This window comes from Stegostoma tigrinum, chromosome 19 (assembly GCF_030684315.1).
Source record: "Stegostoma tigrinum isolate sSteTig4 chromosome 19, sSteTig4.hap1, whole genome shotgun sequence".
Lineage (NCBI taxonomy): Eukaryota > Metazoa > Chordata > Chondrichthyes > Orectolobiformes > Stegostomatidae > Stegostoma > Stegostoma tigrinum.
In genome coordinates, this window is record NC_081372.1 from 49,781,057 (window position 1) to 49,797,681 (window position 16,625).

General features: G+C 39.6%; 1 protein-coding gene across 1 annotated transcript in view; it reads right to left on the reverse strand.

Annotated features, from left to right (window-relative positions):
* Positions 1-349: 349 nt before the first annotated feature.
* LOC125461541 (zinc finger protein 335) overlaps positions 350-16,625 on the reverse strand; it is a 112,116-nt gene continuing 95,840 nt past the window's right edge. Inside the window, exons 36-43 of the mRNA XM_059652649.1 lie at positions 16,221-16,363; positions 13,594-13,709; positions 10,333-10,430; positions 9,956-10,030; positions 7,603-7,686; positions 4,342-4,416; positions 2,593-2,695; positions 350-741 (exon numbers count right to left, since the gene is read on the reverse strand). Of these exons, the coding sequence (XP_059508632.1) occupies positions 602-741; positions 2,593-2,695; positions 4,342-4,416; positions 7,603-7,686; positions 9,956-10,030; positions 10,333-10,430; positions 13,594-13,709; positions 16,221-16,363 (834 nt within the window). The 3' untranslated portion in view covers positions 350-601. The remainder of the gene's footprint in view (positions 742-2,592; positions 2,696-4,341; positions 4,417-7,602; positions 7,687-9,955; positions 10,031-10,332; positions 10,431-13,593; positions 13,710-16,220; positions 16,364-16,625) is intronic.

Below are 16,625 nucleotides of genomic sequence, written 5' to 3' on the forward strand. Positions count from 1 at the left end.
AAAACAAGAGGCAATGATCTAACAACTAAGTTCCTCAACTTACATCAGTGGAGGTCACTGCCTTATAATTCACCTGAAGGAATTCAATAATCTATACATAATATTTTTGTATATATTCTATATACATAAACATAAATATAAGTCATGTATAGATCTGTGTACATAACGTTTGTCAAAATCAAGAACTTCTTTGAAATGGCACAGGTTCATCAGCTGTTAAACATTGTGCTGAACCTTTTAATAGCTATCAAAAAGGGCATTTGAAAATGGGGGCTGTTTCTGAGGATTCACTACCAAGTGATTTACAAATTGGTCAACAGTTCTGTTCACAAGTTGGGGGGGGGGGGAAGGGGGGGGGGGAAAGAGAAGGGGTGGGTGGGTAGATAGAAAGTGAAAGAGAAAGAATAAAAAGTACAGATGTGCTTTTTTTCAGCTCATTTCATGCAAGTATTCAGGATAATCTAAGGAGCAAACCAAAAGTATTACAAGGCAGGGAAAGGAGATCAGCCATTTGTCTGTCTCTTATCCTCAATGACCCCCCTCTCTCTCAAAATTAAAAAAAGTGCTTAAGTCATCATCTCCTGCTGCCATTTGTATTGTTTTAGTCTTCAGAGTATGCAATAACCTCAGCTTGAGCCATCTCATATTGGATTGCCTGTTGCTGAAGCTGCTGTATTTGTTCTTCTGTAGCCTCAGTTGCATAGATCCCTTGGACCTGAGCAATGGCAGCATCTGCTACAGCTGTGGAGAAAAACAAGTTCAGTTCACCTTTCAAAACAGAACACAAAAGCAACCTTCAGTAAAATTGATTAACTTTTCAAAGATCTAATTCAGAACTGATCTTTAACATACACATAAAGTTGTCTTTTCTCTTTCAACTAAACAACTAAGTGCAAGCCTGCCCTTCCTTTATTATATTTTTAAAAGCAAATAAAGTTAAGACGACCAACTCCTTTGTATTATAAAGGGGGAAAAAAGTGCTAAGAAATACAGTTTGAACTGGCATTGTCTTTTTAAATAGGTAATCTATTACGTTATGTATTTTAAAGAGTTTCACTATTAGTAGTTATATAGAACTTTTGTTTTGAAAAAGGAGTACATATTAATTTCCAGAAATTCTGGAAATTGCTTATTTAATCATCCTATGGGCGTGGAGGTGGAGGTGTTGATGTTGATGGATGGATTTCAATAACTGAAGACTGGGTATAATTCAAATTTTACATTTACCTGAGGGGGCACGGGGAACCCCTATTTAACAACTCATCCAAAATATAGTATCTTGAACAATGTGGCACCTCCACAGGGATTCAATGGAGGCACTGCCTAGTTAGGTAGATTAGGTACTTAAATGTATTGAGCCCAGCATTGAAAAATATAGACTGTCCCAGACTTTGATTTTACATACATACCAGTACAACTTTATTGAACAGTCAGACTCCATACTGTCTCAGTCACTAGCTGGAGGATGCACAAGGCACCCGTATTGCCTCCACCCCAATAGGTTCGTTGGTATTATTTGCAAATCAGGCAGTTCCAAGAAATCACTGCCAGGCTTTCTACAGAATAAGACACCTATCTGCTAAGAGCTGTTAGTCAGAGGCTGCCAAATCATTTGCTGAGCAATGCCACTGGATGGCAGTGGTTACTGCAAGAAAAGACAGCCACCTGAAGCCCAGGTAATCAATCCTTGAAGATAAGCAACAGTGATAACAGAAGGGCGTTTGGAGGTCGGTTGTAGAAGAGGACAAGGAGGGGTTTCAGCTCCTCGTGCACTCACACCAGCCCCTTCACCGATGCCAGACACAGTGCCTTTGAACGAGGGGCATTTCAGCCAGCACCAGAAATACCTACCTGCCTGCAACCCCTCCTCCCCTGTGAATCTCGACCAACTGGTTTGCCCACTTAGTAACAAGCAACTCAAATGGTGCCAGGTCCACTCGCTGCACCAAAAAGGTACGGCAGTTAATTATGCATTAATTGCCAAATAAAGGACCTGAAGATTGAGCAGGCCATCCCTGGGTCTTCCCACCAATTATTCAATGTAGGTGGAGGGTCAAAGTGGCGGGATCCCCACCAGTTACCACCCTCCTGGACTGAATGTTTGGAGGCTAAAATAACAGAACAATTAAAAGAACTAGTAACAATAGGACATTTCAGCTTTTAAAAATAAATGACCTATGAACTAAATAAATTATCCCATGAATCTAATTTGCAGATAAGGCCATTGAGGCAAATAGAAGGTGGTTTGAGGCAAATAGAAAGTGGTTTGAGGCATGTTACAAGGACTTTGAAGGAAAACGGAATTGAGATATATCGAGGAGCTACCTATTAAAGGTGAAGGCACAAGTTTTAAAGATGCTGTTAAGAAATAGATTATCAATAATACTCAGGCATCAATCGTGGAAAAGCAGAAATATATTGATAATGCAACAGCATGCATTGTATTTGGTCACCGGTCTAGTTACTGAAGCTGCAAGACCTTCATTAGCTCAGTGAAGCTGTTCTGGGAACCTACACGGTGACCAGTTCACAGTTCTGATTTGCACCTAATATCACTGCGTCTGACCAGGACCGATCATAGTCATTGCCTACCTGTCACAGCGGAGTGTGCAGCAGCCTCTAGCTCAGCTTGTGTGACTATTTGCTGGTCAGTGATTGGCACATATTGGATTTGTCCATCATGGCTTACTGCAATCTTAGTAAAGTAAAGTGACATCAGTAGATTGACAGCAATAGATATGTGCCTCAGCATACTGCAGAGGTCATGTATCTGAAAAGCATGATTACCACCCAACTGGAACACAACAGAAATTCAGTGGGGATGGAAGTATTGGCAACTTTACATAAGCATTTTACTTCACATGATACGGAACCACAACTTTTCCAGCATGTATTTTGTAGATTTGAAAAACTGAAATTCCAAATTGAAAAAAAAAACAAAACACTTTACCATAAAATATAGCCTAGATGTTAAAATGTGAACTCCTTTTCACCAAATTTTAATCTGCAAAGCAGCTTTTTTTAAAGGGGTGGAATTAGTTATGAATAAAATTATGGGTATTGCTACCAAAAGGAGAAAACAACTATATAATTGTGATTCTGATACAAGGTTTCTGGGCTTGGTTAAGTGGAAATGGACAAGAATTATTTTAAAAATGAATCAAAGCACAGTATTAATCAAATAATCAGGCCACCTTCCAACACAAAAGGGGAACTTTACATAATACATTGAAAATCAAATTTCTTTACTGTCTTGAATGACAGCATATAACTCAATCAGCTAATATCAATTAAACTGCCAAGATTTTGTTCTTAAGTTCTTAAGTCTTCAGTGACAGACTGCAGGCATCACACCATCATCATCATTCCTCATGTATCTGGATAGCTCAAAGATGTGAGCTTCAGGTTCATAACTTAATTCAAAGTTTAGAATAGCAGTTGTTGATGTGTTATAACCTTGGTTAGGCAAGGGGGAAATGTTAGGATTCTCATTCCTGATAACTAGTCAACAGGGTTATCACTTAATCCCACAGTTACTTTCTGGTATCAAAGTTGTGACGGTGCTATAGTCTTAAGAGGTGTATTTTGTCCTTTTTTCTTTAATGAAGAGAGGTGGAGACACAGGTGAAGAGCAATCTGCTTCAAAGCCTATCAAGTAAATAGGCTTGAGGCGCCTTGGGGTTTTGTTTTCTAAAGATCAAAAAAATAGAAGCAGTCTAAATGGGTAGGCTCAAACTCCCACAAAACCAGGATATCTAGTTTTTCACTGGGGTCTTGAAGCTGGTTTGGAAACTACATTCTCACCCTCTTGATATTTCCTCTCCTGGACTACAGAACTGCATATGAGACAATCTATTTTACCGAACTTGACTTTGCTAAGGGTGTGTTTACGGAATGTTACCATGTTGGAACAGTTATGGTTTAGTAGTTAAATAATTCATCTTTCTATTAAGTTTTCTAATAGGGTTGTTATTCCAATTTATTTCTTGTCTTATTTCACCTAAATCAGATGAATAAAAAGTGTGTTTTGATTCAATAAAAAAGGGCAAAATACACATTAAAGCCATAATATCACCACAAATAAAAAAAACAAAAAAGAATGCAGCATTGGAAGAATCACACCAGCAACTGAAGTAATTGTTTGAGCACTATTTCAAGAGCCAGGGATATATACTGTTCTGTAATAACAGCAAAAAAATGCATTTTCCTGTTGCCGATATGGTTAACCGCTAACAAGTCTAAACATATCTCAGGAGTTAATTCCATGTAATGATCTATTTAATTTTAGAAACTCAATTTTTAAATGCAAAATACATTTCACTAGGGAAAAAAAATCTATACCTGTTGTCCTTCTAAGACCTGGTGGATTTGTGGATCTGATTCATACTGTATATGGTGGATTTGACCATCCTGTACCTGTGGAGAGCATCAGCAAACTAATAAAGTACAAGACCAGTTGGAAACATTTTTAATATAGCACCTTTAACTCCATAACATCAAGAAAGGAGACAGAGGTATAGACAAGCAGAAAAGTTTAAGAAGAGTGTTTCGGAACTTAGATGAGGGTAGGCATAGCTGTCAATGGTGGTAACAATTAAAATCAGTGATGTGTATAAAGCCAGAATTTAAATGCTCAATCTCAGTGAGGAATAGGTCAGAAGATTAGATTCTGGCTGAGTTCAAAAATACAAAACAGGACTTTCATTCAATTACAAGCAATGTTAAGATTTTGAAGAAGTTGCATTTTAAAAAGGTAGAGTTATTTGTGCTTGCACTGATGGGTGGAAAGTCTCCTTTGCTTTCAAGTTGTAATGGTTCATGTATGAAATGAGTTAGGACAGGCCTCAAGTTAATTCTTAGCAGATGTAGGCGCACACTATAAACCTGTTGCAATTTACAGTATCATTCAGGCAGCTAAAGGAGAAGAGTGCCCTGTTCACAAAGTAGCGACACCCCTGTGGAGATGGGATGGAGGCTCATTGTTAGGACTAAATGAAAGCAGGGCTATTCCGCACTTGACTGCACCTTTCCTGACCTTTCTAATACTTCAGGGCTCAACACTGAAAATCATTTTCACTAGCGCCTGCATCCTCCAGCTTCACATGAGCAAAATACAAATACAGTTGCTCTGAAAACATTTCCAGGTAGTGCATTGGAGTGTCATGACCCAGTATTGCAGAACATCTCACCCACAATTCTCCATGTGACAAGTTACCAATGAGTTTTCATTTGAGGATCACAAGCAGATCTGACATGGAAAGTGGCAAATAGGAAAACCAAACAAGCCTACATCATACACAGGACAATCCTGCATTTCCAGACGACTGGCTGAAGATACAAGATACAAGACACAAGACAATACCTTCTCCCAAAACCAACAATCTGCAATCCTGTAGCATGTCTTGGACATGGAAGAGGTGTCACCAAGTCTTAAACGCAGTGCTTAGGAAAGGGGAGTGCAGGGAGATTTACAAAGGAGGGAGTATTTGATGTAGGGGTATATGGCTGAATGAACAACTGTGGCAGTGCAATGGGAAGCTTCTCACATCAGGCTGGTGCCCAATAGAGAATTTATATAAAACCAGAAAGATCTGCAGATGCTGTAAATCAGCTAATGAAAACAGAAGTTGCCAGAAAGCCTCAGTAGGTCTGGCAGCTTCTGTGAAGAAAAAAATATCAGAGATAAAGTTTCGGACCTGGGTGACCCTTCCTTAGAACTGAGCTTCTATATTACTCTTCTATATTACTTCGCCTACCCATGATCAGCATATTGTATAAAGGATGTTTTTTTTTGTTACCTTCACAGCCACTGTCCCAATTAAATAATTTGAACAGTAAACTTTGAGCTTCTCAAACTAAAGAAGGGCATTTATTATCACACACTTACCTCAGATTTTAAAACACAATGTCTTATTCGTGCATCTTGGAAACAAGATGGGCAATTTCAAAAATGGTTACACCTGATACACCTGAAACTGTCTTTTTCTTGGCAGTACTTCCTTAGATGGTGCTGATATGGTTAAAGTTGAAGTGAAAATCTTGTAATGCAAAATTCTCTCAGTAAGCCACGAGATTTCATTTTGTTGAATTTCCTGGATATTGGTTCTCAGGTGAATTTGGAAGTTGGAACATTCCCTTGACTGGAGTCACCCACCTTCAGGAAATTGCTGTTTGGAAGTTCAGTTATTCAGAGCTAATTTGATGGCTTTCCACTGAATTCACTGTGTGAAAAGGAGCTTTTGCTGATTTAAAGGCAGACAGCAAAATGGCTGCCACAAACAACTTTCACCAGTTCAGAATCCTTTTGCACGAAGGAATGGTGACTGATAGAAATCCATTCAGAAAGTTACAGGTTATAGTTAAATGTGTTTCTGCTGCTGGTGGCCCACAATACCCTTATGTCCAGCTGCTGGATCGGTTTGAAACATGTCCTGTTTGCACAGTAGTAGTGCTTTACAATATGATGGAGGGCATCCTCAATGTGAAGTTAGGGAACTCATCATGAACACAATTCCTCTTATTGATGCGGTCATGGGTGATGCAGCTACAACAGGTTGATTGTCTTGCCAATGTCAAATAGGTTTCTTCCTCACTACCTGCTGCAGACCCATTCTAGCAGGTGTGTCCATTAACACGACAAGCTTAGTTAGTAGCGGTGCTGCCAAACACACACTTGTGATGGATACGGAGGCTCCCGTACCCTGAAAATATACTGTGCCAATGCCACACTCATCACTTTCTCCAAGTGGTGTTTAACATCAGGAACCTGATTTGTCAGCTGCAATCAGGTGGTAGATGACGACTGGCAAGTAGTGTCAGTGCCCACGTTTGCCCGGATGCCATGTGGCTTCATGCAGCCCTAAGTGAATGTTGAGGACAACCAGGTCAATTTCCTCCTAACTAAGACTATTATACAATCACTGGCTTCTGCCAGCGGAGCAAGACATATCCATGATGGTGGTGTTGAGGACTCAGTCTCACTTACAGAATCATACCTTACAATGTCAGCATGCTGTTTGAGTTTGTGGGATAGCTCTCCCAATTTTGGCACAAATTCCTAGATATTAGGAAGACTTTGCAGGGTTACTGAACAGTGTTTGCTGTTGCTGTTTCCAGCATATAGCTCAACATAGTGAGGTCTGTACAGTTTCATTTCTTTGTTTAATTTCCTTGTGGTTTGGTACAACAAAGTAGCTTGCTAGGTCATTTTTGGGGGGCAGTTAACCACATTGCTGGAGTCTGGAGTGACATTTCATCCAGATCAGGTAAAAACACAAGATTTCCTTCCCTAAAACATATTAATCACCCGAATGGGTTTTTACATCAAGCAATGCTTACATAATCACACTAGGAAGCTTTTAATTCCTACTGAATTTAAGTTTCACCACCTGCCACGGTAGGATTCGAACCCATGTATCCAAGACAGCAGCCCAGGGCATTGTATTAATAGTCCAGTGACATTACCACTGCGAGATACCCTCCCAGTCTGAAGCACCAGTTCAGTGTTTTCATGCCCCGGTGATACTGGACACTGAGCACTTTCTTTTAGCCCACCTGTTCTTAATGAGATTCTGGTGTGTATCACAGACAACTGGCACTTACCTGAATGTGGTGACCATCAGGGACAACTACATACTCCTGTGGAACAAGATGTTGTACACCTTCCTGTGAAATGATGTACTGCACCTTTGGAGAAGACGGGAATCTTGTTAGGTTTATGTTGGAACAGCAGTCTTTGGTCAGTTGGATTGGAGAACACAACTGTGATTTATTTCAGGGAACTATAACATCTTCTTGATTCATATTAATTACAGCCTACTATGAACTATTTTTAAAATGAATTTCTACGCACTATGGAAAACACACAGTATGAGATTACTTGAAATTGTTCTAGGTATAATAGAAAATTTGAATTCAGAGAATGTCAGGCAGCCAAGCAAAATTTTTTAAGCAATTTAGTCAGGTATGATTCCAATGCATGGGGTACAGTGGAAAGAACTGTTAAGCTGTTTTAAAAGCTTGGGTCAGAAGCCCTTCTGACCTTTGGCTGACTGGGACATTGGATAAGCATTTTCTTCCACTGAACTGCATAATAAAGCAACAGCAAAGATTAAAAATGGGTGTTGCATCAATTACATTAGCTAAATAGCTGCCTGTTTAATAAACAAAAATATCATGCATGAGAAACATTTGCAGTCATTAGACAATAATGACATGATGGTAAATGAATCAGATTGGCCAAGGTGAAGTTTTATCCAATCCAAGGCTAAATTACATAATATGTCACAAAGCTAGTTCCGAAAAAGATGCAAGTCTTGTGGCCCTCACTACAATGATCAAATAAAGATAAAAACCAAAAGAGCTGCAGATGCTGTAAGTCAGGAACAAAAACAAAGTTGCCGGAAAAGCTCAGCAGGTCTGGCAACATCTGTAAAGGAAAAACCTGCATTAATGTTTCAGGTCTGGTGACTCTTCCTCAGAAGGAAATAAAAAGAACATACTCTGTGGTCACAAGAATACAGCAGAGCACAGCACCCAAAATCAACTGGAGAGTTGGGAACTGGTGATCTTGTGAAGTTTGTGACTACAGCCTTAGTACCAATTTGTTGCATTACTTGTTGTTCTACTTTAGAATCTTACTACTGCTTATTCGAAATGCCTTATACCGGAGGGTGCTGTGTGATTAGTTGGAACTAAGAGGTGCCAAACATGGATATGAACTTAGGTGGTGCTGAACTGAAGCAATTCCCGTATCCACGTGGAGAATCTCAAAAGTACGGCAAATCCATTGTAAAATGAGCTATGCAATGGGGCATAATCAGCACAAAACACGATGGCACACAAAAATGAATGAACCAAGGTCACAAAGCAATTAAAAGGATATGACAACATGCAGTTGGCTGAAATAACAGATAATTGCATCCATTATGATAAGTACAACTGCTAAACTGGTTCTCAATGACAATGCCCTTGAATGAGTGAACAAACTTCATTAAAACGTTAGCAAAACACCTGCCTATAAACACCTAACCTTTCCGAAGCATTTTATTTTGCTGGTTCATATCAAGTTCTTTGACAGCAGATGAAGACAACACTCATAACTAAGCCCAGGAATTCACATTTACCTGTTGGACTGTTCTTTTTCAAAAAAGGGGGTTAGGCCTGCAGTGAATATGTACCCTCAAGCCTAAAGAATAAACTATATAATAGTTCCAATGACAATAAATAGATCAGACGTCAGTCTCTCATCCTGTCATTCCAGAGCTCTAACTACACCATTGCAGCCACCATATTAAACATGCAAACCCTCCACCAATATGTTCTGTTCTATGATACAGGAGCAACAGTGCACACCATTTATGAGCAGTACTGCAGCAACTCACCATCAAGGGTTCTTTCAACAGCAGCTATCAAACCCACCACCTCCAGGACAAGGGCAGATGCAATGGGAATACCACCTGCTGTAAGATACTCCTCCAAGACAGACATTATGATAAATTGGAACTGGACTGCCATTTCCTCCTCATCAGTGGGGCAAGATCCCAGAACGCCCTTCATGTTAGCACTGTGAATGTACTGCACCACATAAGAAGTGGGTGATGAGCCACCTTCCTGAAAGGCTATAGCCTATCAAGTGTACTCAAACAAAAAATTATTCTGACAAAGTTCCCTCAAAGCTTCATGGCTGGGAGGGTCTGCGTATACTGACTGGCGTTCCCAGCATTAACTTCAGATTGTGGAAGTCACTGCTGCGCAGAGACCTCAGATGTCTGCACTGAAGTAAAAACAAGAAGAAGGGACAGAGATTTCTGGTCAGTATTTTTTATATACCAAAGATTAAAAGGAACCCTTTAGAGTAAATAGGCTACTTATTTAATTGACTAGAACTGAATAACCTACTACACTAAGGAGCGAAGAAATAGAAAGAAGGGAACGAGAGCTATCCAAAACGTACCTGGTTATCTGCTGTCACTAAGTGTTGAACCGTCTGTCCGTCAGATGTTATATGTTGAATGTACGTTGTCTCATCCTGGTTTTTGGGGGGGGGGGGGGGGGAGGAGGAGGGAGGAGGGAGGAGGGAGGAGGGGGGAGGGGGGAGGGGGGAGGGGGGAGGGGGGAGGGGGGAGGGGGGAGGGGGGAGGGGGGAGGGGGGAGGGGGGAGGGGGGAGGAGGGAGGAGGGTACAGAATGGGTACAATGGAGAAGCAAATTACATCAAAAACTTGTTAGAAAAAATAAAAAGAGAAATTGAAAAGCAGCTTGAAAAGAGACAAAAATTTACTTCAGCCAAGTCACTTAAGCCTCAGGATGCTGAGCTCAACACGCCACTTACCTGGTCAGAAATAGACTGCTCCTGGGCTACAATGATGTGGTCTGGGGCCAAAGTCTGGAATCTGTCTGGTGAAACAACCGTGTCATCTGTTTGCAGAGCTGCACAGTGGGTACAAAAAGTTTTCTCCAGTCAGCACAGGACTCAATTAGCTTTAGTCCTTCCAAAATTGAAAGAAGAAATTTGAGAGGAACATCCAGGAAGGAACATGCAGGATTCTGCAAGTTTGCACAGTGAATAGCTGTGTCAAATAATGCAACAAAATACCACATTCAATTTTGTGCATAAAGGTGGCTGATGTCAGCCATAACTCATCCAGCAGTTCTAAAAATGGCCTCAACATCCCTACATTAGGAATACCTCCAGTTTACTGAAAAACAAAGACTTCAGGGTCTCTTGAAAAATGATTCTGTCAATACAGGATGATATTTTGTTGTGACGTCAACCACAGTCAAACTTAGGGATAATCACTGTACACAAACAAACCTATGGAAACAAATCCCAAGCAATCTCATTCTGGAAACGAATTGAGATGGAAGATCAGCCACGATCTTACTGAACAGACTATGGAGAGGGGCAATTCAACTTCTTTTCTTAGGAGTGTGTGTTTTTGGGAGTGTCAGTGTCATACTGGTCATGTCACTTGTCTAGTAAAGCAAGTGTTCAGGTCAATGCTCTGGGACATAGATTCCTCCAGTTGTCACAGTGAAATTTGAACCTCAGCAAGTATGGAATTGAAATTTAGCCTGTGATGGCGGCCATGAAGCTGTCATAACTGTTGTAAAAACTCATCTGGTTCACCAATACCCTTTATGGAAGGAAATTTATCACTACCTGGTTTGGACTTATTGTGACTCCCGATCCACAGCGATGCAGTTGGCTTGAACAGACTTAATAGTCAACCGCATCGCTGTGGATCTGGAGTCACATTAATGCCAGTCAAAGCCCATTTCATCAAAAAGAGGAAAAGTCAAACAGCTCATGGGAACAAAATGATGAAAGTAGTAAACACACAGAAATGACTGTTTCAGCTGAGAATCCATCAATAGCAATCATTGAGCTAGATTTAGATGCTAACAGATTTATGGAACTTTTCATGCCATTTTATCCTCATTGCAGCAGATTATGGCAGGTAATTGGTTAGTTTACTCTTTTGAGAAAATATTAACAGCACAGCTTTATTCAGAGCAGGCTAAACATTCCTTGGTATCTGCCATTGTGACACTGTAGTATCCTGTCTGAAACCAGACAGTTATTTTTCAACTTAACCCCCTTTAGATTTTCTCTGGTAGAAAACCAAGAGAACGCTAGCATCAAACTATTCTGTTTCAGGTTTACGGAAGATGCAGAGAACTATTTTACAATACTGGACTGTAATGGATGTAACATTGTTGCACTGAACTTATTTAACGAGAGAGAACAGGCCATAAAAAAGGACATACAATTTCTGTTTTCAAGCGCAATCTCTAATTGAAAATATAGCTTCACACACAAATAATTGTTTGAAAGTATTAGTGCTTCTATATTCCAAACGCAATTCTCCTAGCAGCATTGATATGAATGACTTGGAGAAGATTGTCAGTCTGAAGACTGACATTGACCTGCCCGTCATGCTTCAAGTTCAAATGCCTACATGATGAGGCACAGCAGCAGGGAAAGTAAGCAAAAGTAAATCCTATATCCCAATTTGGCTAACTCACGGGATATCTTGCTCCACCTGCATGAAGGTACGTGGATTGAGAACGTTCAGCCAGAGTTCCATGGCTGAAGTGGACATCAAGCCATGAAAGAATAGGCAACAGCCACCCGCATACTTTCAGTTATGCATTTATTTTTATTGATCTATTGTCATTCACCATCAACCAAGAATGCATTCCAACTTTTCAAAAGAATTGCAAAATATATTACTACTGTATATCTTTCACCTTGCAATGGGTAAGTATTTCTTTTGAAAAATAAAAGGGTTGTCCAATCAAATTAATATTCATCATGAGTGAGAAAGGATTAAAAGAAAGTATTGCAAAATCCACTGGTGTCATTTTAAGTTACCAGACAGAATGAGGCAATAAAGTGTATGCTTGTCACGAACCCAGTTAATTGAGGACCTAAGTGTGTGACACTTGAAAAAGAGCCCAAAGAAGTTACGAACAAAAGACGCCAAAATCAAATTTTGGCTAAAAGCAAAAGAAATTTTGTTTTGCAGCCAGTAACAGACAGTTTGCTCATTTCAATCAGACAGTACAGCATAGGAAAATGTGAACTTGTCCACTTTGGCAGGAACAGGAAAATAGCATTTTATTTAAATTGAGAGTGTTTGAAGAACTGAAATGTAGAGATTTCTAGGTAGCCAGGTATATAAAGTACACAAGTACAGCAAGTGATTTGGGAGCAAATAGAATGTTATTATTTATTACAAGGAGTGTGCCATATATAAGCAGGCAGGATTTACCATATTTGTACAGGGCACTGGTGAGACAACATCTAGAGCATCGTGTATAGCTTTGGTCTCCTTATGGTGATCTTGCTAGAACATATAACGATCCTGAGGTGTTTTGACAGAATGGATGCCAAAAGGATGTTTCCTTTTATAAGAAAGGCAAAAGCCAGGAGACAGTTTGAAAATGTAATACACTGATGACATGAATGCTTATCCTGCAGAGGGTCTGGTTCTGTAGAATTCTCTTCTCCAGAAAGCAGTGAGGCAAGGTTACTGAATATTTTAAGGCTTAATTAAATTGAGGGAATCAACAATATAATAACAGTAAAGAGAAAAGTAGAAGCCACAATCAAGATCAGTCATTATCTTATCAAACAGCAGAGCATGCTTGAAATGCTGAATGGACTAATTTTGCTCCCAATTTACACATTTGAGTGTGTGACAGCCACATCACAGGCAACAAGATGGTGCAGACTCACTGTTGAGTCTAATAGTTAGTCTAAAGTTCAAGATGGCTTGCATTTAAATAGCAGCCTCAGCAATTTCAGGGCATCCCAAAGCACTTTACAGCAAAACAAATACTTTTGAAATGCAACTGCTTTTGTAATTAAAGAAACACAGCAATGAATTTGCGCAAATTAAGGTTCCACAAATAACTTGACAATGATGAGATCCTGTTTCTTTTGTGTCAGTGTTTCAGCCTCATCTTTGAGCTCTGAGTCGATTTATCAACATTTAAATATATAAGCAAAAAAAAACCAGAAAAAACCAACAGTTGCATAAACTAGTCCCTGGAGAGGAGAAAGTCTGGACCAAACCGAACTTACCAATCGCTTCGTCATCACTGTTCAGAATGACATGTTGCTGTCGAGGCTGCTTCTGCTGAGAGTCAGAGCTGTGCAATCGTTCAATGTGAAACTTCAGATGGCCATTTCGATTAAACCTTTATTGTTTAAAAAGAATGGAAATTTTTGAAAAATTGTTTCACTGAATACTGTTAAACTGAAGACACATTGAGTTATACAACATCAATTTAACAAAGTTTTCCCATTGTACAAGCTAGATTTGATTACTTTACTCAGCATTGCTGTGTAAAAGGACAGGTTTCAATTTAAGATTGGCAAGTCAAAGCTTTTTCAAAAAAAAAATGTTGTGGTTTAATAATCAACTCCTACTGCTTAGGTTTACGAGATATGGATCAAATAATTTTTTATTTTGGTACAGTATCACAAGTGACATTACCAACCAGTAACGGCTGGTGGTTTAGGTTGAATGGGGGAAAATGCTGAGTGATCTAGATGACCAGATGGATTTCAAATTTAGTATCATGATGAAGGACATCGTGAGACAAAAGTGGGAAAACTCCAAGAAGCACAGGAAGAACTGCTAAGAGTCAAGTTCACAGAGATATCACTTTGAGGTCTTGCAGAATGAGTTTAAAACATTGGATCACATATTTAATGAAAGAACACAAGGCTGGTAATCACCAGATTGCTTCCAAAGTCATACACAGGAGAGGACAATCGGGAAGGCTGATTGCGAACTGAACAGTTGGTATGTGGAAACGAATCTACTTGCCCACCCAACCCCAGCTTCCTCCCCGCCTTACTCTGAAATGACGTGGCTGCTGCTGGAAAAAAATAAGCATTTGTTACCCTTTCCTAACTGCACTTCAGCATGGCTTCTTGGACCATTTCAGAGGGCATTTTATAGTCAACCACATTGCTGTGGGTATGGAACCATGTGTAGGCCACATAAGGTACAAATAGGAGTTTTCTTTCCCCAAGATAGAAATTATTGAACAAGAAAGGTTTTTATGAATATCAATGACACTTTGAAAGAAGGATAACCTTGAGTTGTCTCATTGTGACATACTTTCAGAAGACAACACCACAGAATAAAGGAGCAGAATTAGGCCATTTAGCCTATCAAGTCTGCACAACCATTCGATCAGAGCTGATATATGTTTGTTATCCACATTCATCTGCCTTCTCCTAAAAGCCTTTGATCCCCTAACTATTCAAAACCTCTCCGAGTGTATTTAAGACAATGTCCTGGCATCCACAGCCTGCCGCAACAATGAATTCCACAGATTCAGCACCCCTCTGGCAGAAGAAATTCCTCCTCTGAGGTCTAAAATGTCATCCCTTCTACTGAGGCTGTGCCCCCAAGTTCCAGTGTCTCCTGCCAGTGGAAACATCTTCTCCATGTGCACTGTATCCAGGCCTCTTATTTTTTTCTGTAAATTTCAATGAGATCCTCCCTTATCCTTCTAAACTCCACTGAGTACAGTACAAGTGGAGAACTCAGGGAGGATTTGAAGTAAAAGGGTAAAAAGATGTCACGACAAAAGATGTGAACTGGAGCAGAGGGACAGCAGGATATATAAAGTTGATGCAACGGAAAAACAAGCCACAGTGTAAATAATAAAGTAGTTTGTATCATGATAGAAGACTCGATGAGGTAAAAGTTGCATGAAATTTGTATAAAACACAAGCGACATCACAATTTGAGTACTGTGCAGCTTGGGATCCACATTGTAGGAAGGTGTCAAGACAATTACAAGGATACATCACATATTCATGAGAATGTTGCCCTGTTCAAAGAAATGCCAATAAAGGAAATAAAAACCTTAATTAGAAAACTTGGAAATTAAATAATAAATTTGTACGTTAATAGCTTAAAATTATGAAGAGGGGACAGAAGATATAAAAGTCAGACTTAAGTGATGGAACACCTAGGAATTCAGGGAGAAAAAGAGATGAGATTACAAAAAAAAAGTTTACAAAATAGAAACATGCCAAATGGACCAGTTGGGCTGATAAGGTGTTTATTCTCTTAAAGAGCATGAAAAATGTCTTTAAAAACAAGTACAACTGTACAATAGACTGCAACAGATGCCGACTGAAGCTAGAATGAATGAGTCAACAGGGATTAATAATTAAAAGGAAAGGGAAATAAAGGGTTATGGAAATAGAACTGGTGTAGGAATAACTACAGCTGTGGAGAATGATCACAAGTATAACCAAGTTCCAAACAGTAATGTCCATGTAGTTTTGTCTTGCTTGAATACGTGGTACAATGTAGAATATGTCTTAGTCTGGTAAGCCACTAAGTCAACTTCAGTTCTCAACCCAAACTAGCCACCTCATGTGGCACAACCCTCGAGGTTTAGACCTTTTGAATTTTGGACAGCAAATGACAGGGATACAACAACTTTTCAAGAAAGCCTGCCATTTTTCAAATAAAAACTACGCAAAATGAGGGTTAAAATAAAAAACTGCTTAACTAAGAAATTACAAATTAAGACACAAGTTTGAGAGAAGCACATATTTGATCGCTGGTCACTATACATTCGGAAAACAGGAGAGGGAAGGAAAGGAGGTAGGGTCTCAGCATAAGCAGATTAAAATATATGACAATTCTGCGAAGCCCCAGTGGATGAACGATTTACCTCTGTCCACAAATATCACAAGAAAAAGGCTTCTCATTTGTGTGCGTTAGCAGATGCCGACGAAGATCTTTCTTATTCTTGGATGCAAAACTACACTGGTTACATTTGTGAGGTCTCAGGTTAGAATGTTGAAGCATATGGTTCTGAAGGCAAGACAGATTCCCACATTAGCAAAGAACTTGATCACAACAAAATCAGTTAATGCTATTATAGAAGCACACCCCAAAGTTACTCAAGAACACGCATTGTACTTCTATTAAGCCTTGATCAGAACATTCCAAGATCACAAAATGTGCAGGGTGGTTTTAATTGGAGGGAGCAAAAGATAAGTGTGAAAAACATAGGGTCTGTCTTACATCTTATGCGCATTTGTGCACCAGTGCACAGCATTACCATTAAGCCTCA